Raw genomic sequence first — 25,450 nt, 5'->3', positions numbered from 1 at the left:
CACACACCCTGACCATGGTCTTTAGATCACTCACTGAGAGTGTTCTCACTTTTAATCGTGGCCTGGTTTGGAATCTCTCAGAGATTCTCAGAATCACCCAGACTGTAGTCAACCAGGCAAGTATAGTATAGTATTGGAGACAAACAATTGCAACTTCAGGACATATACAACCGCTCCATAACCAAAAAAGCAATTCAGATTTACAATGATTCTACCCACCCTCTTCGCTCTGAATTTGACAGGCACCCACTGTTCATGATCACTGTTGCTGTGTTTTTGTGAATGCATTTTATATAGTATTTTAATGCATCTGTGTATTTTATGTAATGTTTTATTGTAACTGACTGCTGGTGTGCCAAAGAGAAATTTCCATTTTATGCAAATTTAATGGACAATAAAGTTTTCTTTATCTTTATCTTTATGAGAATTATTCCCATGGCCCAAATGTGGGGTCCTGGCTCCCAGACTTTATAGCTGTCTATAAGCGCCAGACAGCTCTCTTTATTATGTTAATATGAATGGGCTCCTCATCTCACCTCACCTCATCTCAATTCCATTGCGTTGTAGTGACTCGTGACTCGAGAGGACTCGGTATGGGGGCAGAGTCCAGAGTCCCTTTGATCCGAGACAGAGTCAAGTCCAAGTCAAATTCAGGGCGAGACCGAGTAAAATGTGGACTCGAGGCAGGACGCAACATGTCCACACAGAACAAAGACAGTGAAATATGGACACAAGCCTAGCTTGTCCTATACTGACCCACCCACATAGAGGGAAGAGGGAGAGAATTATCTCCTCCACAAACACGCTGCCCCACCTTCTTCCACCCGCCGCCCCGTCCATTTAACAGCAGTCAGAGATGACGGGGAGAGATGACCGCGAATGGATGAATGTATGGATGGATGGATGGATGGATGGATGGATGGATGGATGGATGGATGAATTTATTTAAGTGTCATGCCCCCTTGTGGCCCATCCCTCATGGGATTATATGACACCTATTCAAGTATACACATTCTTGTATGAATGTGCGTGCGTGCGTGCGTGCGTGCGTGCGTGCGTTTGCGTGCGTGTGTGAAATGTGAATGTAATGCACAATCTTTCTAGGTAAAGCGCTTTGGATAAAAGCAGCGCTATATAAAATGCACCACTTACCGTCCCCTCTCTCTCTCTGTCCCCTCTCTCTCTCTCTCTTTGTCCTCTCTCTCTCTCTCTTTGTCCTCTCTCTCTCTCTCTTTGTCCTCTCTCTCTCTGTCCCCTCTCTCTCTCTCTCTTTGTCCTCTCTCTCTCTCTCTTTGTCCTCTCTCTCTCTGTCCCCTCTCTCTCTCTCTCTCTCTCTCTCTCTCTCTCTCTGTCCCCTCTCTCTCTCTGTCCCCTCTCTCTCTCTGTCCCCTGTCCTCTCTCTGTCCCCTCTCTCTCTCTCTGTCCCCTCTCTCTCTCTCTCTCTGTCCCCTCTCTCTCTCTCTGTCCCCTCTCTCTCTCTGTCCCCTCTCTCCCTCTCTATCCCCTGTCCTCTCTCTCTCTGTCCCCTGTCCTCTCTCTGTCCTCTCTCTGTCCCCTGTCCTCTCTCTCTCTGTCCCCTGTCCTCTCTCTCTCTGTCCCCTGTCCCCTGTCCTCTGTCCCCTGTCCTCTCTCTCTCTGTCCCCTGTCCCCTGTCCTCTCTCTGTCCCCTGTCCTCTCTCTCTCTGTCCCCTGTTCTCTCTCTCTCTCTATCCCCTGTCCTCTCTCTCTCTCTCTCTCTCTCTGCACACACAGACCTACAGCGTGGACAAGCAGGTGGCGGACAGCGCCAGCACGGCGACGGCGTACCACTGCGGCGTGAAGGCCAACGCCAAGACGGTGGGCGTGAGCGCCAACGCCGTGGCGTACCAATGCAACACCACGTTCGGCAACGAGGTCTTCTCCGTGCTGCGCCGCGCTAAGGCTCAAGGTACGCCGTCCCACTCGGGGCCGAATTAGCCATTGGCAGTGTTGTTTTCCTCGACTAAAACTAAGACGAAAAATGTTCGTCGACTACCTTTTTTCACTGACTAAAGCTAAACAAAAACTAAATAAAAACGAATCTATGATGACTAAAACTAAGACTAAATATACTGACAATTTCGTCAACAAATAAAAACTAGACTAAAATGTTAGGAAGGGACTAGTGGACAAGAGATCCAGTTTTAAGCTGGGTTGCATGCTGAAAATAGCAGATATACAATCTCACAACGCGCCGCGCTGCGACGCGTTGTGAGATTGTATATCTGCTATTTTCATCATGCAACCAAAGTGTAAAATATGTCATTACAATGACATCAAAACACATTTTAGTCGACTAAATCTACAGTTGATTTAGTCGACTAAAATCGTATGACATTTAGTCGACTAAAACTAGACTAAACACTAGAACATTCCAGGTGACTAAAATGTGACTAAAACTAAATGTAAACTATTCAAGAGACTATGACTAAAACTAAAATAGAAATTTGCTGCCAAAAACAACACTGGCCATTGGGCCAGTGCACGGGGGCCGTGGCCCTTGGGGGCCCTTGGCTCTGTACTGGGTTTGTTTGAGGCCCTGAAATGGGCTCCTGCATGTCAGAAATGTGATAAAAACAAGATAAAAGCACGCGCTATGGGGCCCCACAAAGAAATGACTGGCCCAGGTGCCCTCGTGGGGGTTAACCGTCCCTGCCGTCCGTCAGTGGTTCTCAGTGGTGCCAAGTCACTTGTAGATCGGCTATTTTCTAAATATTTTAATACATTTGAAAAAAAATTAATGGGACATTCTGCATAGTGAGTACTTTCTACTTTTTAGCTGCTAATACTTTTGTACTTTTACTCAAGTACATTTTTGAATGCAGGACTTTTACTTGTAATGGAGTAGTTCTGCATTGCAGTATTGAGGTGCAGGTGGTTGTACTGTTAAGTACTTGAGTAAATTATTTGTAGGCCTACTGTTACTTTGCAGCATTGCTACTACACACTCTTGAACTGTATTAGCCGTATCTCGTATCGTATTAGCCTGTATCTTATCGTCCTTTTATAAACTCTTACGCTCTATTATATTACTACACACTTTCACACTCTGGACCCTTTATTATCTTATCCTACTTTTACACACTGTTGAACTTTATTAGTTTTATACACTCAATATAGACGGGCGAAAAAATGTTTGGTTAAAATGTAACCAAATAACAATGTTTCGCCCGTCCAGGCTTACTGCTAGACTATACAGCTAAATCATTTCAGACTACAATATGATGAAATCAAAATGATGACCTTTTATTCAAAAGACTATGACTGAAAAAAAGACGGGGAAAAAACGTTGCCGTCCAAATGAAGTACTCATGAAGTTGCTTTACAAAACAGAAACTAAATTAAAAGGTTAATAACTACGGAACTAAGGGAGGATTAGGATTAGGTGGGGATTAAATGAGAGTCTGAAAAGGTGCACGTTTTGAGTGTGGGTTTTAAACGTGGCGAGGGTAGCTTTGATGTGAGTTCCATATGGTATGGGGTGGGTGGCCACAGAGAAGGCCCTGTCACTCCAGGTTTGTTTCTACCAAGTTTAATTAATTAACGGATCAACATCGATCATAGATCTGATACCTTCAACCTTGCTAGTAAAAAAAGGATAAGAACTTAAACAAGGACATTCAACCATTTTCAACATAGTCTAATTGATACTAGTCCTCACTAATGCTCATTATACAATGGTGTCTACTCGCACGGCTGGGGTCCTCAAAGGGGATTTCGCTAATAGAAACTACAGACATTCTCTCACTTTAAAGCGCACTGACTGAAGCCACAGTTCTTGCATTCTCAATTAGGAACTAATTGGGAACACACTAAATGTGAAATCCGGTTATAAATGACTAAAACCAGCCCTCCTCTGAGACACGCAGTGAGGAGAGTGTGTAATGCTACTTCTAATGAGCATTAGTGAGGACCAACTATACGAAGACCAGGTTGGAAATCCCAATGGGATAAAATGCACGAGTGATCATACACACATCAGCCTGGTTTAGGGAACAGATAATAACACCATTATTATGAAGACATTAAGACAATAAATGTAAATTATGCCCACGGTTTAGTGTTGACTCAGAATGTTTCAGGTCAAAAGGCTACGCGATTTAATAACAAAAAGCTTGGGAAGCTTGGGAACCGGAAGGTTACCAGTTCGATCTCGGGCTCCCCCAGTTAGTGTGGAAGCAAGACTGAGCAAGACTCTGAATCTGAAACCCTAATTGCTTCCCATGAGCAGGTTGGTGCCTTGCATGGTTCCCTCTGTCTGTGAATGTAGAATGCAGAATGTAAAGAATGTAAATCACCATGGATAAATTAGGCGCCATACTGTATAAACGCACCATTTATCTATAATTAATTTTTAACTCGCCTACAAGGAAGATTCTATCGTAGGTCAGTACCATGGAGGAAAGAAAAGCAGTACTGTACATTCAGACAGAAAAGGTTGAGTTACGTTTAGCAGCGTGGTGGTACAGTATACCCACACAGAGCATGAGGGGCACACTTAACTACACTTAACAGGGCCTTAAAACTTGAGATGTCTCTCATGGTGGGGCAGCATTTACCCATTTTGACCTGAGATCAGATTCTAAAAATGTCTTCTACATCCTGACAGTTTTCTGAAAAAGCTATGTTTCTATGTCAGTCGTTCTTCGATAAAAAAAAAAAATAGCAGACCTACAAGCTTGTAGCGCGCCACTCGGTGGCGCGCTATGAGCTTGTAGATCTGCTATTTTTCAATAGCTAAAGCATAACATAATGCTAACACCAAAAGGGGTTCCCGCCCAAAATGGGTTAAAATGCGTAATACACTCTCACCTATATGACCACTTATTCCACCAGCACCATTCTTCCAACCACACATTTATATTAAAACCTTAAACTCAAACTTTAAGTAGAAGCAATGCCAATAATATATTCTATTCTAGAGAGTGATATGGCGGGGGTAATATGCTTTGACTTTTTACTGGGGCCTGCAGTTTCAAATTGCAGCCACATGTCTCTTTGAGAGCGGTTTTAAAGGAGAGTAGGGATTCCACTTTTTTTTTGGCATATAGGAGGAGAATTAATTTAACCCCTTGTTTGAGCCAAATCTGGGTTGTCTCTACTAATCTGGGATTAGTAGAGCTCCCTCTGGTGTTGTGGTTGTGGCCCGGCGTTGACGTTTTGGAAGTAGTTTGACAGGTACAGTACATGGGTGTCTGGGTATATTGCGTATCTTGTAGCCCATCGAATGGTTACACTGACATCTGTCGTATAGCATAGGACTAATACACAATAGAACAGTGAATCAAACTCTCAAGCTCAATTAAGTCACCCCTGTAATTAACCTTTTCTTCCACGGCACCCCTTGAATGACATTGTTAGTTTATATAACCTTACATTCATGTAATATTACGGTACTGTATGTACATGGAAATCTTTCCCCCAAAGATACAGTATGTGTCACAAGAAAAACTGGAGAGAATATTTGTTACTATTAGGACAGATTTTTTTATTTTTCTACCTTCATTGGTGAAGAATGACAGGAAAGAGAGACATGCAGCAACGGTCGTCATGAACAGGACTCGAACACGCAACATGCTATCAGGCCAGAGCAGTGCCGGTTCTAGGCCTTTTGAAGCCCTAGGCAACATATTATACAGAGGCGCCCCCCCCTCCTGCTTTGCCACGCCGGATAAAAATTGTAAATTTGCCATGAAAATGCTTCAATCTGGTGCACTTTGAGATCAAAATTAAGAAGCTAGGTGGGGGCCACATGTGGCCAGTAGCCCATGTAAGGGATACATGAAAAAAAAAAATCTTCTCCCTGTGACGAGGCCCCCTCAGTGGTTGAGGCCCTAGGCGACCGCCTAGTTCGCCTATGCCTAGAACCGGCCCTGAGTGGTCCTACCCCCCCCATGAGACAAATCCAAAATGTTTATAAACAAATCCCAAATGTTTGTAAACAAATCCCAAATGTTTATAAACAAATCCCAAAATGTTTATAAACAAATCCCAAAATGTTTATAAACAAATCACAAATGTTTATAAACAAATACCAAAATGTTTATAAACAAATCACAAATCCCTTGGTCCTACCCCCCCGACCATGAGACTTACTACAGGTCAACTGGTAGTGGTCCTACCCCCCCCCATGAGACTTACAAATCCCAAATGTTTATAAACAAATCCAAAATGTTTGTAAACAAATCCCAAATGTTTATAAACAAATCCCAAAATGTTTATAAATAAATCACAAATGTTTATAAACAAATCACAAATGTTTATAAACAAATACCAAAATGTTTATAAACAAATCCCAAATCCCTTGGTCCTACCCCCCCGACCATGAGACTTACTACAGGTCAACTGGTAGTGGTCCTACCCCCCCCCCCATGAGACTTACAAATCCCAAATGTTTATAAACAAATCCCAAATGTTTGTAAACAAATCCCAAAATGTTTATAAATAAATCACAAATGTTTATAAACAAATCACAAATGTTTATAAACAAATACCAAAATGTTTATAAACAAATCCCAAATCCCTTGGTCCTACCCCCCCGAGTCGCCAGAGCCTATATGTGGCATGTGCCTGGACCACTAGGCCAACGGCTGGTTATGGTTAGAGTCATTATATTTCAGTTTTCAGTTTTACAGGTACACAAGGTTTGGTTTAAATGCACATTGATTGACACGAGGCTTGCTCTTTCCTTCCTGAACTTCAGATGTATAGTTACCAACTCCATTAAAAGAATAATAATATTTATATTGTACTTTTATAAGTTCTCAAAGACGCTTTACATGTGTGGGGCCAGAGGGGGAAGAGAAGAAAAACAACTTTACTATAGGAAATTAGGGGGGAAAAAAAACGATGAAATCAAAGTCAACCCGGATAGGCGATTCTGAACAGGTGGGTTTTCAGGGTGGTTTTGATATGTTTGGGGAGTGCGTTCCAGAGGGAGGGGGCAGCCACAGAGAAGGCCTTGTCGCCCCAGGTTTGGAGCATGGTATTGGGGGACCTCCAGGAGGCCAGCATCACTGGACTGGATAAAATAATGTTTGAAACATGAGACATAGAAGCCTGGCAGGAGACGTGTAGCATTAGTTCAATACTGGGTGGTTAAAGACAAGGAGCTTGAAAAGCTCCGTCCGGTCAGGAAAGTAGTAAGAATCTTCCATTTCTCCTCTAAATGTTACCAGGTTGTTTTTTTTTGTAAATCAAAATTCACAACAAAATGTGACATTTTGAAACAATTAGTTTGGTCAGTAATATGATGTTGTGCTCCAAGGTTATGTGTTTATAGAGCAATTTATGACACGCAGCACGCTTCATAGGCAGCTCAGCAAATCATTTTTATAATGCTTAATTATTACCAGTGGTGGAAAAAGTACTCATACATCTTACTTAAATAACAGTATCGGTACTGCAATGTAGAAATACTCGACATTGCAGTCCGGAAACGTACTAAAAAGTACAAAAGTAGTTGTATCAGAATGTACTTAAAATACCATACTCATTGTTCAGAATGTCCTCTATCATGGTTTCAAATGTATAAAAATGTATAAACTCTTGGAAACAAAATCTTCGACACCGACGTTCCAGACTAATATCTATTATCTACACAGTAATATTAGTTGGAACTTGGAAATGAATAGACTCCAATATTCTTCCTAATAATGTGTCCACCCATAGACATATAAAGGTAGACGCCCCTTTTGGCTCTGTGCTCAAAAATCCAGAGATTCCTTGCAAAGCTCAGCAGAAGCATGAGTGTGCGTCACAGAGCGCATGTTTGGGTCTGATAAGTCCCGGAAAAGATGCGCTGTGATTGGACATTAGTCACTTGAGTGGCAGCGTGATGTACTAGTGTGCTGTCCACTCTTCCGGCGTATACCAGTGTACATTCTTCCGCCCTCCCGTCAACACGCATGGCTCCAACGAACTGCAGCAGCCAATGAGGCATCTATATTTTTTTAATATCTATGTGTCCACCCTCTTGCTATTGGCCTCTTGGATGCAGTCTATAGTGAGCTTAAATACCCCCGCCCAATTGGTCAGCTGACAGCTCCACATCAGTGAATGACATGTGGGTCATGCACTGATTACACCCACATAGTAATGCAGCATATTAACCCCTTGAGTATATGTATGTGACTATGCGCCCTTGAGCACAGCATGAAACCCCTGACTGAACTAACTCATCATTTTAACCACAAGGCCACTGAGCTGCAGACAAATAGTGTTTAACCGTAACTAATCTGAACATGCTGCATGCTGAAATAATGTTGGTGTACAATGCAGTACTACTGACCACTCAATATCCACTGCCTAAAAGAAAACACATCCAGTACAGAAATGGTCCACAGTTGCCACATTCACATCTCTTAGAGACCTATAGTGAAATTAAAAAAATTCACACCATATCCGTGCCCTGTGGTCATCATATGGGCATACCTAACAATGTATGCCAAAAAAAATGCGGAAATTTCCATTTTTGTGTATTTATATATCAAAAGTCCATAAAAATCCAATTTTAATTATTTCCTCTGAACTAAATCGTTATGTGTGATGAAGTGTTGAGTCCTGCATGAATACAAATTAAGTTTGATTTCATTTACCTGTTTGATTCGCATTGCTGCACCGTTGCACGTCTTCTGATTACATTCTGATGAACTACTCAGTTTTTAATCTCATTCAAGATGACATCCAGATAGTGTATTACTCATTTTAAAGGTAATCCGCACGCTAGAATATGTATCTGAAAACATTATAGGTTAGAAATCAAGTCTCTGTGACATGTCAACAAACAAACTCAACGCACGTGTTGTGCACGCACATGCAGCTGAGCAACGTCCCCTAACCCTGGAGGGATGCAGCGATGTTCTTCTGATCACACAGCGTTCCGTTTCAGTATTGCCCGTATTTTTCCATTTCACTAGGTCTTTAACATCAATCACATTTTGTGGTGTGGCAGTGTCTGGAAATGTCAGTATATTTGATTACCATCTTATATGGACCGCTCCTATCTCATTCACCTGTTCAACTGACTGGGAATAATAAGGCAATAAACTTGGTAGTGAACGGCCGAGAAATTCCTCGTAATTTAATGATCAGCAGTTAGGAGGTAAAGTTCATGGCAATGAAAGTCTGTCCAAAACGTTTCCAGTCTCTGTGTCCATAATAAACTATTGGCATTGGCAGCTACACGAGTGTGCGGCTACACTCCTTTATTCTTAATCTTTAATATATTCTTTAACCCATTCTGACCTGAGATCAGATTCATACGAGGTTTTCCACTGGACACACACTTGTCTGATTACCCCATTCTGACCTGAGATCAGATTCTAAAAAAATGTCAGTCGTTCTAAGATTTTTCAAAAATAGCAGACCTACAAGCTCGTAGCGCGCCACTCGGTGGCGCGCTATGAGCTTGTAGATCTGCTATTTTTCAATAGCTAAAGCATAACATGATGCCAACACCAATATGGGTTCCCGTTCAGAATGGGTTAATCTTTATAATCCGTTGGCCTGGCACCTTGTGTGTCTGCGTGTGATTAAAAAGATCAATTGGCCTAACAACTGATCTCAGTCATTTGGATTCCATATAGAAACCAAAGAAGCCGATCTACAAGCTCTCAATCTTTCACACAGCGACACATTGAGAGCTTGTAGATCGGCTATTAGCGGCCATTATTTTAAGATTAGAGCATTTGAAATGGTAAAACTATCAATATGTTCGGAAGCATGCAAGATATTTCATAAAAGCAAAGGTTAAAGCCTCAATCTGGGATTTCTTCACCTGGTCGGCAGTATGTAGAACAGCAGGAACGATATTAGGCTACTAAAATTTTAAATCATAATTGTGTTAATTCTTTAGGAAATAATTAACACAAGTGTGTGTGTGTGTGTGTGTGTGTGTGTGTGTGTGCGTGCGTCTGTGTGTGTGTGTGTGTGTGTGCGTGTGTGTGCGTGTGTGTGTGTGTGTGTGTGTGTGTGTGTGCGTGCGCGTGCGCGTGCGTGTGCGTGCTCTTCAGGTAAATCCGTGGGCATCGTGACCACCACGCGCGTCCAGCACGCCTCCCCGGCCGCGGCTTACGCCCACTCGGTCAGCAGGAGCTGGTACAGCGACGCAGACCTGCCCTCCAGCGCCCGCCAGCAGGGCTGTGTGGACATCGCCACCCAGATGGTCACCAACGTCGACATCGACGTACGTATAGAGACCACCGCTGGTGGCAAGTAACGAAGTACTTTTACAAGACACTTAAGACATTCTGACCTGAGATCAGATTCATACGAGGTTTCCACTGGACACACACTGGTCTGATGAACCCATTCTGACCTGAGATCAGATTCATACGAGGTTTCCACTGGACACACACTGGTCTGATGAACCCATTCTGACCTGAGATCAGATTCTAAAAAATGCCAGTCGTTCTTCGATTTTTCAAAAATAGCAGACCTACAAGCTCATAGCGCACCACTCGGTGGCGCGCTATGAGCTTGTAGATCTGCTGTTTTTCAATAGCTAAAGCATAACATGATGCTGACACCAAAACGGGTTCCCGATCAGAATGGGTTAATGGTTATTACTAGTACCTGTGACGGTCATATCTAATCCACATGTTATCCACTTATATTTGGAGAACCACGCAAGTGTTGTCCTGGTGAGCCATTAGGCTATACTGCAGGCTACTGTATTTTTTTTCAATATGAAAATAGTAAATACATATTCTGTATTTCTAGGCAAAGTGAGAAACCATGCACTCCTTTGCCAGGATGCCGAACACAGTCAGACCTGAAACATTAAGGGAACATTGGTTACATTTGTGGCTCTCAAAGGGAATGCAACTATCTTACGCTTATTATTTTTACTTATTAGTCAAACTAATCAGGAACAATATCACTTAAACATCATCCTATTGCATATTGTGTTAATTGTTTAGGAAACGGTACTAGTGTGGGTGGTTCTCTTTTTCTTTTTTTTTTCTTTTTTTGCTTCCATGTTTCTGCACAAAGACACACATTTCTGTACTGCTACAGTAATTAAATGTGGGGTCTCCCTATAAAAGGTGATTCTGGGAGGAGGACGGATGTACATGACCCCCAAGGGCACACCGGACCCCGAGTACCCCACCTCTAACTCCCGCAAGGGGGATCGCAAAGACAAGAAGAACCTGATTGACGTGTGGCTGAGGGCCAAACCGGTAAGAGCGATTTGTTTTTTTTTCCTTTTTTTTGACGAGCCACTGCACGTGCGATGTGTCCGAGGATCGTCTGTTATTTCACGTGTAAAAATACATTGTATATATTATATAAACAAAGGGAGTCTACCAACGTGCCTCATTGTATATATATATCAACCGCGACCATTGGTTTATTAGGGCCGTGGATAAAATCTGGTTTTGACCAAAAACAGTCTGGGAAAACAATGGGAGATAAATATTTTTTTCTGAAACAGATATATATTTTTTTATTTCTTTACTTTGAGTTCCTGCCATGTTCTATGCGTCTCCTAGCCACTGAGGGTCATTCAGACATGGGGCGACGAACGCCCTCTGGCGTTTAACACTTGGAAGAAAGAGATGAGTGAGGGGAGCCTTCTCTCATGATAACATGACATCACACAGCTCTGATCTGCTCCACCCACTATCAAGTATTTGATGATGGCGTATAGATGACGATGTAGTGGCTCACATGATGAATTTATTTTGACATTGACTTTTTTTTTTATGGGTTTTTTGTGGCTTTCGCCTTTTATTTTATATATTTTAGGGTGGGACAGACAGTAGGTAGGCTGACATGAAATGGGGAGAGAGATGGGGTGAAGACATGCAGTAAAGGCCGTCGGGATCGGGAGTCGAACCCGCGGCACACTGCCAGACTGGATTACCACTAGCCAAGGTGCCTGGACCACTGAGCCATGGCCCAGGCCATTTTGCCATTGACTTTGATGGGAATTGGGGGCGTGATAATGACGCGCTGCTTCCTTGGTTATCCCCATTCACACTGACAAACCCTTTTCTAGACGGGTTGGCCCCGAAAAAAGGAAAAAAAATCAAATTAAGTTTAGTGTAGGATGGTGAATATACATTTTCCCTGAGATCTTTTTCTTCTGCAGTCATTCAAAATGGAACCCCAGAGAACAAAACCTTGTTCTTCATACAGTTACAACAGGTATTTAGGTTTGCAGTGCTCGGAGTGTTGAATGTGTATTATTCGTTTGATCCAGGTGAGGCATGTATTCTCGGCCACTGAGCAGCTCCATTGGAGCGGTTTTGGGGGGGGTTTCACTGCCTTGCTCAAGGGCACTTCAACGGTGTTGAGGGAGGTGTGAGTGTCGTCGGTCATTCACTTCCCCACGCAGTAGACTCCCCGGCCGGGGAATCAAACCGGGAATGTTTCAGCCACAACACAAACTCTCCTCTGCCAAACAGGTTACCGCTGCCCCTCTTCTTCATAAATGTGCGAGAAGTAGAATTATGAGGTTCTGGATTTTTGTTTTCAGGCTATATCACCTTATCCATCCCTTTAAGCATATCCACTTTGGATATCCCTTCCACAGAGCATCCATCTCTCGCGGCGATGCGTAGATGTTTGGCGACTTCGTACAGACTTGTGTTCTCGTCTTTCGATCTGAGCTTGCAAGCGGAGAGAAGTGTTGCTTTGGAGAAATTCGCTTTAAAGTATTTATCATAACGAACCGCCTCGTCCTTTCCTTGGCCATCTTGGGGGGTCCAGAGGATGGGGACAACCTCTTTGTCTTTCGTCAGAACGCCTTTGGAGTTGTACTCGTAGCTCGCGTCATACAGAGCGAGGCGGCAGTGATCTTTTGGCAGCTCTTTTAGAAACTGTTGGAAGTAGTTTTGAGGTTTCTCCGCCCAGATCTCCTTGTCAGTAGTCATGCTTCCGGCATCGTTATCCCAACGCAGGATCACAAACTTCCTCGGTTTTCGCACCATCTCTCCATGAATATCGGACATCACGGTGTCGTTCATTGCTTGAATGTTAGCAGCCATTTCTGATGATAGTCTCTTGTTCTGACGTTAAAACACAAGACTGAGCACAAACTGGGAATGACAGAATCTATCTGTTCATCAGCCATTTTATACCCTCCCCTATTGCATGTGATGCAATGCCTACATATTTGGGCATTGTGGTCACTGCATGGAGTTATATATTGCCCATATATGGGCAAAAAGGTGACTCATGTGTTCCAGCTACCCGTTTTCAATGGATACAGTGTACAATGACGCCTGTACCCGGTAAGGTCAGTTAATGACGTCAGCACTGTAATGTTACAGACATCGTCTTTGGGAAGAGAATATTTTACTTTGTCTTTTTAACTAGTTTTTAATCTCAAATCTTTGCTTCTGAGGAGGGGCGCCCTGGAAAAACATGTTTTCAGATGGGGGTCCGACTCCGTGGCCAAATGCAGATAATTCTGGGGGTCCTTGACTTTGAAAAAAGTTGAGCACCACTTGTCACTAGCCTATACTTGCAAGTAGGGCGAGGCCTGCAAGACTATACCCAAACCTTATATGGTACTTTCTTGACTAAAGACTAAAGACCCTCATATAATTGGTCTCCCCCCCTCTACACCACACCGCTTTTGTTGCGTTGCGAGATCTGTTGCGACACATTGTGAGACTGTTTGAAATGTTTGACAAATGTCCGTGGCTTCATGTGGTTAAATGCAGGGGACACATTTCCTCACAGGCATCAATAGACATATACAGGTCAGGCTTCTTGTTTACAAACATCACTGGGTGTGTGTGTGGGCATTCAGGGGTGCATGGAACATGCTCTGTAATCTGTTGTGTGTGATTAGTCCATTTAAGCGGTTCCCAAACTGAGGTGCGTGCACCCCATGTGGTCCGCGGGTGCCTTCTAGGGGGTGTCCGACATGGTGGTGTTATGGTTTTATTTTAAATATATTAACATATTATGCCAATATGGCAATTTGGCAAGTATATGCAGAATATAGCCTATGCTGCATAGTGCATATATGCCATATTCAGGTTCATATATGTGCCTACACAGTATGTGGATAAATATGTTGTTTGTCCTAGTTCAATAATTTCTTTGTTAGCTTCCCGCGTTTGCGCGTCTTACTGGTCATTCACTAATCTGTTCCACAACCTGGCGGTGCAGACCTTCCACCGGACCTCGCAGGGTTCCCATCCCATATCTCCTGAGACTGCTGCCATTGATTGGTGCATATTTAATTATTTATGTACACCCAGGGAGTATCAGAGGGCTTGGTTATGTATAGCGGAGCACGAGAGATGTTTTTTTAATTTTTTTCATTCAGCTATTAGTGTAGATGTTCGTCTTACACAAACACAACATTCCCATTGACAATGAATGGAGAATTTACGTCACCAGAGCGGTGCCCATTGGAGCCTCTACAGCAGTTTGGCAGTTTGGCATTGGGTTTATGGTAAGAAAAGCGCTAGCGCTGAATTCTCCTTTAATGGGTTTAAAGACAGTGTGTGTCCGTCTCTTGCTCTGAGTTTCAGAATAAAAAAAGTCCCATCGCTACATTGTGTCCGTCTTCTGCTTTGTGTTTCAGAATAAAAGGTCCCACTACGTCTGGCACAAGAAGCAGTTTGATGAGATCAGCACAAAGAACACGGACAGGCTCATGGGTTGGTACTGTGTCTATACTGACGAATTAAAAGTAACATTTCAGCCATTATACACCCATAACAAAATGTTTTGTGCCAGCCAGAGTGTAATAGCTGGGGAGCCACAGGCCCACAATTGGACAGGACCTGTGATGTCACGCCACAGAATGAGAGGCCTGCTCTGCCGAAAACATTGCGAAAAAACATTTATGGCCATTTTTGTATACCACGCCAGTGTCAATATATATAGGGCAAAGTGTCCCAAATGTCATCATCATGCATCATGCGATTCTGAATCCATTCCAAGCATTAGTTTTGCACGAAAAACACTTGGCCTAAAAACAGCCATATAGCCATCATCACAAATGCATATTTGGGCACATTTTGGCAAGTGGCTATGGCCAAATTTAGGCTAATAATCAGTTGGTGGAAAGTAAAAGTGCAATATAGAATACATTTGTACTTCTACTTGAGTAGAAGTACAAATGTACTGAAAGTACCACGAGTAGAAAGTACTCATTATGCAGAATGTCCTATTTCAAGTTTTCAAATGTATAAGCGTCTTTTGAAAATAGCCCGATCTACAAGCTCAAATAACCAGTAACTAAGTAGTATAATAAAAGTACAATATTTGCGTAGAGTAGAAGTAAAAAAGTACTGGATATTGGAAATACTCAAGTAAAGTAGAAATACCTCAAAACCGTACTTACTGTAAGTAAATGTACTTCTACATTTATGTTACTTTCCATCACTGCTAATAATATTACAGTGATGGGTCCAGGGACCCCCAGGGGTCCTTGAGGGAGTACCAGGGGTCCCCAGCTAAATGATAGTTTGGAACCAAATGGACCCTTATGGGTCTGTAACTCTGAGTGTACAAATGGAACCAAATGGACCCTTATGGGTCTGTAACTCTGAGAGTGTACAAATGGAACCAAATGGACCCTTATGGGTCTGTAACTCTGAGAGTGTACAAATGGAACCAAATGGACCCTTATGGGTCTGTAACTCTTGAGAGTGTACAAATGGAACCAAATGGACCCTTATGGGTCTTTAACTCTGAGAGTGTACAAATGGAACCAAATGGACCCTTATGGGTCTTTAACTCTGAGAGTGTACAAATGGAACCAAATGGACCCTTATGGGTCTGTAACTCTGAGAGTGTACAAATGGAACCAAATGGACCTTCCATTTGTACACTCTTTTGTTCAATTAACATTGATGACGGCACTGGTCCTTGAAATTAAACGGGTTGAGAAGCACTAGCTAGAGCGGTAAAAATCTTCTCTTAAGGGGGTCCCTGGCATATGTTTTCAAACCGGGGTCCGCGGGGCTAATTAGTGTCAATTTGGGGGTCCTTGACATGAAAACGTTTGGGAACCATATTGCATAGTAATAAGTAACTGCCCATGCAAGACTGATCGACAGATACACATGTATGTACGGTACATGTGTAATCTGTCGGTGTGTAGATCAGTCTATGTTTGCATACTTATCTTAACATCACATACAGTATGGGAGAAACTGTACAAAGTTTTGACAGCGCCTTCTTTTTTTTCTTTAAAAATAAAAATAAAACCTTATCAGTGAATTACAGTCTCTATACAGGAAAGACGATAATAGTAATACAGTGATAATACAGTAAAGTCACAAGTTGTTATCTGACATTATTGCGCCTTACGGTATATGAGTGTTACGTTGTCACAATGACTTGAACAGCAGCTGAAGATATTTGGGTCGTTGAATATTGCTGTTCATATTATATTAGCTTACTATTACACCTACTGCAATCCTGGGGCTCATTTATGCTGCACTTCCTCACAAGAATGTTTCAGCAAGTATCAACAACACGTATCAAACAATAAGTACATTATTCTTTTTTCACTGTTTTTCAGGGTATACAGTAAATCAAATAACATAACACAACATATGTGACACTTGTGGACGTAGCAGTGCACCCACTCACTGTACACTGTAAATAAGTACATATTTTTAACTGATAAAAAGTGTCGACTGACACTTTCCTGTGTACACATTTATTTTGAATAACATGACATTTACTTTGAGGGTAGAACATGAAACAAAACAAACCCTTGTTAAATGTCAGAAGCTATTGGCAATTTTCTTTTTTCCGCTGTGGCTTTTTCCCCTGCATGAGCCTGACTCCGTCTTGTGTTCCCCCTCGTCTCTCCTCCAGGCCTGTTTGAGCCAAAGGACATGAGGTTTGAGGTTTTCCGGAATGGCACGCGCGACCCGTCCATCGTGGAGATGACGGAGAAGGCCATTCACATCCTCAGCAAGAACCCCAAAGGATTCTTCCTGTTTGTTGAAGATGAGTATATACTGTACCACCGCCACCACGAGCACCACCTACCTCTACAATAATTCTGCTGTTAGCAATGTAGCAATTTAAAAATACAGTTTTTTTATTATTATTATTCTTAAAGGGAAACAGGAACTTGGAAAGGCCACATCCCTTGTTTATTGGCTATGGGTCACGATGTTCCTGCACAAACATTAGCTATTTAACCCATTTTGGACTGTGGTCGATTAAAAAAAAAGGCTTATAAATTCTAATAGTTTTCTGAAAAACCCTTGTTTCTATGTCAGTTGTGCTCAACCTTTTTCATGTCAAGGACCCCCAGAATTATCTCTATTGGACCACGGACCCCCATCTGAAAATATGTAGTTCCAGGGACCCCCCAGAAGCCAATATTTTAGTTACAAATTTTCACTCTGAAATATATATTCAAAGATTTGCGGCACATTTTCACGACTTTTCAAAAATAGCAGACCTGGTGCGCTATGAGCTTGTAGATCTGCTATTTTTCAATAGCTAAAGTATAACATAATGCTTTAAGAACACCAAAAGGGGTTCCCGCCCAAAATGGCTTAAAAGTACCCCATTTTATTTTTAGATGTAGCCACAGACATAGTCCACATCGACATTGATTACCTGTATTTTTAACCATTACACTGTTCAGGCACACGTTTAGCTAAACGCACTGCCCTTATTTCCTTCTCCATTACGAGGGAGAATCGACCACGGACATCACGACGGCATCGCTAAGCTGGCGCTGACGGAGACCGTGATGTTTGACCGGGCGGTGCAGCGCGCCGCGCAGCTCACCAAAGAGAGTGACACGCTCACCGTGGTCACCGCCGACCACTCCCATGTCTTCACGTTCGGCGGGAACACCCCCCGAGGAAATCCTATCTTCGGTAAGAGTGTCCGAGAGTGTTTGAATTTTCCTTTCATTGTCAATGGCATTTAATGTTTGTGTTAAAAGCCGATTTGTTCAGACACATATGACGTATATTCTCCTTTCATTGTCAATGGTAAATGTGACAAGAGTTTTTAGGACAAAAAAGCTGTAAAAGCCAACCATGCTTTGGTTAAAACAAAAGGTTATTTTTTTCCTTTTTTTTTGAAAGGTTAATATATTGTGATAGTAATGATTGCAAGAGTGTTTGTTCAATAACAGGAGTCTGCCCGTCTCTCCAGCTCTTTAATAATAAACAGAAAATACATTTTCAGATGGGTAGCCAATTTCAGCGAATCAGTATCCATATCAGCTTCAATTGTAGTGTTACAGTTTTAAATTCGTTTAACCACCATTTGTTTGTCATATCATCCAGGTCTGTCGCCGAAGAGAGCAGATGACAAACTGCCTTTCACCAGCATCCTCTATGCCAACGGACCCGGATATGTGCACGTCAATGGAACCAGAGGGAACATTACAATGGTGGACTACTGTGAGTATGACCGGAATTAAAGGAAGGAAGGAAGGAAGGAAGGAAGGAAGGAATGTAAATGAAATTAGTTTTTGAAAGAATGAAAGACAGACAGGCAGGCAGGCAGGCAGGCAGGCAGGCAGGCAGGCAGACAGACAGACAGACAGACAGACAGACAGACAGACAGACAGACAGACAGACCCGCGACGGCCTCAAATCAAAGGTGCACATTTGTTTTTCATCAGGGCATAACAGCAACAGAGCAGTGAGGTACAGTACACACAGCGAGATAAAAGCCACGTTTCAAAATGCACACTAACACTTATTCCTCTTGGCTTTGTCCAAATACCCTGCGACGACCTAATGTCTTTCAGCTGTGCCACTAACGTGCCTGCAGTTTAGTCTGCGGTGAGTGTGTGTATAGACAACGCAGACCCTCAGTCCCTCACCCTGCGGTGAGTGTGTGTATAGACAACGCAGACCCTCAGTCCCTCACCCAGTCACCCTATATGCGGTCTCTATGGATGACTCACTCCTGCATCAGTCTTCAGAAAGCCGCAGATAAAATATGATGAGTGTGGCATTGAGGGGCATGCTGACTTTGTTTCTGTTCTATTCATGTTGTCGTTTGTTTGTATATGCGTTGCGGCGTTGCCTGACTTATGTAACGCCTTTGTTTTCCTTTCGCGGGAAGCGTGGAACATCGATCACCCCCTTTTATACCCATTCCTGTTCCACACCATTCATTTTACAGTCGATTTTTATGTCTCTGAAATATACAGATGCAGATAACATCCACTCTGGGCTGGAGAACTGGATTATAACCGCAGAAAAATCTGCTTCTTCCATCCTTTGACTTATTTTTCTTCCTGAGAAACACTAACCACACACACTAATGCAATGAAAGCAAGAGAATTGTCCCAGAAGCGGACACGGCATCCAACTGGCACGCCAAGACAGATTGTTGAAGCAAACTCTTGGTATACGAGAGGCTCATCATTTCCACTGTAGGCTTTGGTCTTAGAAATAAGAAACCGAATCCAAGTTTTGGTTAAAGCCCTCCTCAGTTAATCCTCAGTTAATGCCCCACTGGAGCAGCGGTTAAGGATCCCCTCTCACTTGGCCCACATGTTGGTTAAGGATCCCCACTCTGCAGACCCACATGTATGTGGATGTATAATGTATTAGCCTTGGCCTGGAGTTCTAGCTCTGCCAGAGCTGATGGCTCAATGCATGTCAGGGATGTGAATCCAGATGGGACGTCTGTGCTGTTCTGACATGTCGTCTCTCTGTACTGTATAAATTCTCTGCTCCATTGTACTGTCTAATAAGTAAGAATGTAGACATTTTCTATATCGTTGCTGTTGGGCAGAAAAAACGCTTATCTCCATATTCTGTTTTTTAATTTTTAAATTAATGCCCTATCACTCAGCGTCACGCAGACGATATGCAAGCTTGAAACACAGCTTGTAGATCTGCTACTTTTGCTATTCTAGTTGAATTCTGAAAAGCAACAGTCTTGTACATATGAGGTTACCACCCGACAGAGATGCTATGGCTGAAATAAGAGGCTTAAGGAGGAAGCATTAGGATCCATTCTTTAGTGAAGTACTTTAATCACGGCGTGGAAAAGCATTAGGCTACTGTATGTCAACACACTTGAACACAGTGAACGTAAACTGTCGCCAAACTGTTCCCTGACCACGGTGGAACTGATAAAAAAAAGATTAGTTTAGCTGTCTTTAACGACTTGCATTATGAAGCATGCAGTCCATACACTATACAGACACACTGTTTTGACAGCTGGAGGCCATGGCTGAACAAGCTTCTGTTCATTTCCACTGTTTTTGAACATTCATCGCTGATAGTAATTATCAATAAATGGGCCTTTCAGGCAACACAGATTATGGCACCAAGAACTGCTTGAGAGCCATTTCTTTGCAGTGAATTCTGGGTTTTGTCAGCTGCATGTTCAGAAAAAGGACAGGAGAATTGTGTTTCCTCAGCCGGTTATAAGTGGTAATGTCACATAATTGACTAAACATCCCAAATGTGCCAGTGGAGCATTTCTTCTAAATGGATTTATCATTGTGTTTCACTTGCTTCTTGCCTCTACAACCAGTGGGGAAAAGTGTCAGAATGAAAAATGTCATCTCTATCTGTCGAAAAACATCTCTGTCGGGTGGAAACCACACATGGTCCAAAACTGTTACTTTTCAGGACTCAAATTCAAACGTAGCACGATTTGTAGCAGATCTAAAAGCTCAAAACGCATCGTTTGGCTCCACGTTTCGAGCTTGCCGAACAGCTACTTTTGATACTATTGTGCGTACAGTCGCTGTAGTATAAGATCAAGTATGATAAGAGGTTTCACAACCATAATGGTCGTTCGCTGTAAACGTGACGAATACATCTTCCGCTCTCTCGCGACCTCCAGACGACGAGGAGTACATGCAGCAGGCGGCCGTGCCCCTGGACGCCGAGACACACGGCGGGGAGGACGTGGCCATCTACGCCCGGGGGCCCATGGCGCACCTGTTCCACGGCGTGAAGGAGCAGCACTACGTGGCTCACGTCATGGCCTACGCCGCGTGCCTGGAGCCCTACAGGGACTGTCCCCCTCCGCGGGACCCCACGGACACCACCTCCGGAGCGCCCGGGACACGTGCAGCGCTAGTGCACCCTGGGTCGCCGCTAATGCTGAGTCTGACCGGTCTACTCTGGCTGCTGCTGGTCAGATGACCACACACGCACACACAGTGTAGACTTATATATGCACGCGAGAACAATGTGCGTGTATGAGATGGACATGTACCGTATATGTGGTGTGGTCGCAACACACAAATACGCTACGCAAAAAGAAAGCACACATGCACGCACGCGCACACACACACACACACACACACACACGCAGACGCAGGTATTCATCATGTTAAAAACGAACACAAGCACTCCAACACAATATTTATATATAAAAAAAGCTTTATCCAATAGACGGTACATCTCACACAGGTTGAGTTCCAAAGAACTTCACAGGGTGTTTCCCTGGGCACGGTTCCAATGCACATTGATCTCAAGAACTGATTAAATGGAAGGAGAAAACACAACCCAGACTTAGACAACACACATCATGGTGGCTGGTTTTGAAGCACTTCAATATCTCCATCGATATACCTATTTTAACAGCAGCAATGTTGACATATTGATATAGTAGGGTAAAGACAGGTTGTTACAAAGGATACCAATTAAAGCTCCACTATGTAACTATTTTAGTATTTTTCGAGGGGCGCTATAGCCCTTGAAAGGAGAATTGACGTCATATGTGGACGAGCAAATCGGCTATTTTTGTCCTACTCAAAGTTTAATTTATGTCATGTGTGTCTGACGATGTACGACAATGAGAGCGCCCCCACTTCACACGAGTGTGATTTTTATTAATACAATGTACTGTTGTCCAATCTGTATGGTAATATGGTAATGTTAATTTAGTATTACTTATACAATTGGCTAGATGTATTTTGTCTCCCTGCTTTTCAATTGAGACTTTTAGATGATGTCAAAGGTCATGTCTCACCTATAGACACAGGAAAATACAAATAAAAGAAGACAGTATAGCCTACAAATTTCAGCACCCCGGGTTCAAATCCGGGGTAGAAGATTAAAGTTACATAGTGCAGCTTTAGGGTTCCGTTTCATTTAACAGGCCTATATTGTACATACTACGTCTGACACACTTTTTTTAGCTGGCCAGTCCAAAGAAAGTTTCATATTCTGCCATAGAACTCTTCTGAGTTCAATACCGCCGGTCGCTCGAGCCACTGAAGCTGTGCAGCCTATACCCAGATCTCCCTGTGCCCTCCGGCACTTGGCATGAAGGTACGGAGATTTCTTGCGACAGGTCGTGTTTCATGCATGGTCAACCAGAGTAGAGAGAGATTTCAGAGGTGTTTGTACCACCTGGAGGTACAAACAAACACACATAAGGACGACTTTGGTTTCTAGCAGCACTCTTCAAAATGGTTGTCGTCATTGCTATATATTCAGGGTTCTTTGTTCCCGGGGTCCTACTTGGGAACATGAAAAGGGGGTCCTACTGTATGTTATAGTGTAATTCCCCAGTTGTATATGCATGTACAGTAACCACGCCTCCATCACTGTGATTTCACTGTGTTTGACAGTGAGACGTGTACCCCAGACGAGTAGCATCGAGCTAATGGCCTCCTTGCATGTCGACAGGTGCGCCGTCCACGTGGCAAGCCATGGCAGACGGAATAGGTTATTATCGCACATAATAGTCCCTGACAATGAAGTACGCATTACACCGGGGCTCCACCGGGGCTCCACCGGGGCTCCACCGGGCACGCCAGCGTCGCGTCTCCGTCACCGCCAGGGAATGTTCCCTTTTTAATCAATGAAGGGTGGCTCCACGCCTCCACTGCCAGCGTTGCGTTGCGTGACTGCATTAAAATTGCCCCGGTTCGTTTTTTTACGCACACGACAGAGTTTTAGGCTAGCCAGTCTGGCCAGACTGTGTTAAATGTTTGCTGCCAGAGCAAACATTTAATCCTACAGTATATTGAGCTTGGGGAACATAGGGTACATAATACATATAGGTACGGTCCTATGAAATCAACATTAGGAATAATGCTGGAATGATACACTGTTGTATCCAACTATCACACTGTGCTACAATTTACTCTACACTTAACTATTACACTCTAAACATTCAGGCTGACACCGTTTTCCAGGGCAATGTTTAATGGCGTGAGCAGGTAGGAGGGTTTCAGTGTGTCCTTCTCAAGCGGCACATGACAGTTTGGGCACAGGTTAGCTATGGACGGGATCTGGATGTAGGACAGGTCTCTATGACAACCACTGCCGCCGTGCTGCTTTACAATATGTCACGGGCAGGGACGACATGGGGAACACATAAACCTTCCCTCACCACCAAGGACAAAGATGTGTGGCTTTCAAGGTTGCTTTTGTTTTAGTAAACCTCAATGGCTTCCAAATGTCAAAAGGCTTTTCTTTTCTTCGAGATTGTGTTTGAATACATGAAAACATGAATGTATTTTTTAACCAGATAGTTATATTGTTAATGTATTTTTATACCATGTTTTTACAAAGGGTTAGTTATGTACAAAATAATTAAAAGAAAAACTGAACAATCACTTTGCCTCTGTGACCCAGAGTCCAGTTCATTTTTGAGTACTTTGTTACTGTACTTTTTGGAGGATTTATACTGGGGATATTTCACTTAAAATATATATATACTGCAGTGTAGGCTATATATAATAAAATAAAGAAAATAATGGAAAAATGACAGCCCCATCGCCCTTTAAAATAACATTTGAATGCATGAGGCTGGCTGTGATTTTTCCATACATTTTTCATTTAGTTTAAGTTTATTTTATTTTATTTGAAAGTGAAATATCCCATTAAATTGCGTTTTTACAAGAACACATTTTTCTTTTACTCCACTACATTTACTGGGAGATGGCGGATGTTCTCTCTCCGTTCCAAGTTTGATGTTGGACAAATTACTTTTAGTCAGATTCATCAACTCCGACACCTAATAATTTATACAAACTATATGGACTGATTATTATGTACTGCACTGTAAGATCATCGTAGTGCAAACGGGACCCAGTATTGTCCTATTATCCTATCACCCAGACCCTGCAGTTGGTGTTAATGCTTCCCTCAGAGTACCAGCCATCTTTTACACTTTACATGCACAACCTTCAATAACCTCCTGGCTGCATCCGGGCAGCATCTTCATTCGTTCAGACATCGCTTGTGTTTCAAGAGCACAATTAATGACCCTTAAAATGAATGCTTGAAATAGTTTCTTGCAGATATTTATTTTATCAGCTATATTACATTTACGATTTACCTGGTGGTAAATGACTTTCCCCTTTCATTGTTCCACTACATTTTCTTGTAGGGGAGCAAGTCTGGCACAAATGGCCCGGCCGGGCCTACCAGATTAACTTTCAAGTAATATAAGTTAGGCCTAGATATGTACTCAAGTAGCCTATACTCAGTCTCAAGTAGTACTAAGTTATTTTTAGTACTACTTGTACTAACACTGGCGCATACACGCATTCACAGACACACACACACACACACACACACACACATGCAGGCAGGCACGCACGGTTTTATTTGTCACTCAGATAAGGAAGATCCACCCACATTCACCAGTCCAGGTGCAGGACAGATAATCATGAAAGATAAGAGAAGGTTACTCAAGAAATAAGTGGAGTATTAAACTAGCTGCAGACTTTAATTATTATCTTTTGTTTGCCACTCACACTTAATTCAGAATGATTTACAGTAACCAAGGACAACACAAAGCAACACAACACATGAAATGCATAGAAATAGTAATCTAGAATCATAGGTATCCAGAACCTATCATCAGTGTGTAGAATATACTGTATATTTAAACTATACACACATGACTATAGGATTCCAGGTCAACAATAGTACTATAGACGAATAAGAGTTTTAAGCCAATTTTTTATTCTGACGCCTCCACGAAAAGGCCTTGTTTATAGGGTTAGTTTATACATTATGGATAATTAGTGTGGACTCAAACTGTTATTGGTCTATAGTACTTGCCACAGTCTCTGGCTGTGTCCTTGCATTGTGAGTGGACCTGTGTGTGGGCGTAGGCATGGCTCCAGCTTCCTGCTTGGCACACCTGTTACCAGTTCCCTCATCTACCTCACCTGTCTGGCATCAGCTCATCACTGGTCTATAAAACCCTAGTCCTCTTCTCACCATACACCATTTCTCCACCTCTTGTGTGTGACCATACTGCCTTGCCTGCCTGCCTGCCACCGGCCTCAGTTTGTGCCCCAAAGAGAAGATCTACAAGCCTAACACCCCTTTTGTTTGAATAAACACCCTTGGACTTTGACTTTGTTTCTGCATTTGGGTCTGCCAGTTGTACTAATTGTGACAACAATGACCTGACATCTGCCTACATAATGCTATCTAAATGACATTTGACCCTTTTCATATCCCTGGACGGTTGTCAAGGCTAGGGCAAGTGTTATATGGCAAGTGCTACGGGGTAAGGT

At 42.8% G+C, this 25,450-nt stretch overlaps 1 protein-coding gene across 3 annotated transcripts in view; it reads left to right on the top strand.

Moving 5' to 3' along the window:
* alpi.1 (alkaline phosphatase, intestinal, tandem duplicate 1) overlaps positions 1 to 23,530 on the top strand; it is a 44,008-nt gene extending 20,478 nt beyond the window's left edge. For all 3 annotated transcript variants that reach the window (XM_080771130.1, XM_080771129.1, XM_080771131.1), the window contains exons 4-11: positions 1,753 to 1,927; positions 10,032 to 10,204; positions 11,067 to 11,201; positions 14,570 to 14,645; positions 16,822 to 16,956; positions 17,655 to 17,846; positions 18,264 to 18,380; positions 20,797 to 23,530. In XM_080771130.1, coding sequence (XP_080627256.1) covers positions 1,753 to 1,927; positions 10,032 to 10,204; positions 11,067 to 11,201; positions 14,570 to 14,645; positions 16,822 to 16,956; positions 17,655 to 17,846; positions 18,264 to 18,380; positions 20,797 to 21,101 — 1,308 coding nt within the window. In that variant the 3' untranslated portion in view covers positions 21,102 to 23,530. The remainder of the gene's footprint in view (positions 1 to 1,752; positions 1,928 to 10,031; positions 10,205 to 11,066; positions 11,202 to 14,569; positions 14,646 to 16,821; positions 16,957 to 17,654; positions 17,847 to 18,263; positions 18,381 to 20,796) is intronic.
* Positions 23,531 to 25,450: the final 1,920 nt, after the last annotated feature.

Source organism: Protomyctophum bolini (genome assembly GCF_963924005.1).
Source record: "Protomyctophum bolini genome assembly, chromosome: 8".
In the NCBI taxonomy this organism is placed as follows: Eukaryota; Metazoa; Chordata; class Actinopteri; order Myctophiformes; family Myctophidae; genus Protomyctophum; species Protomyctophum bolini.
The sequence above is the reverse complement of the archived record's forward strand: the minus strand, read 5'-3'. Positions and strand labels throughout refer to the sequence as shown.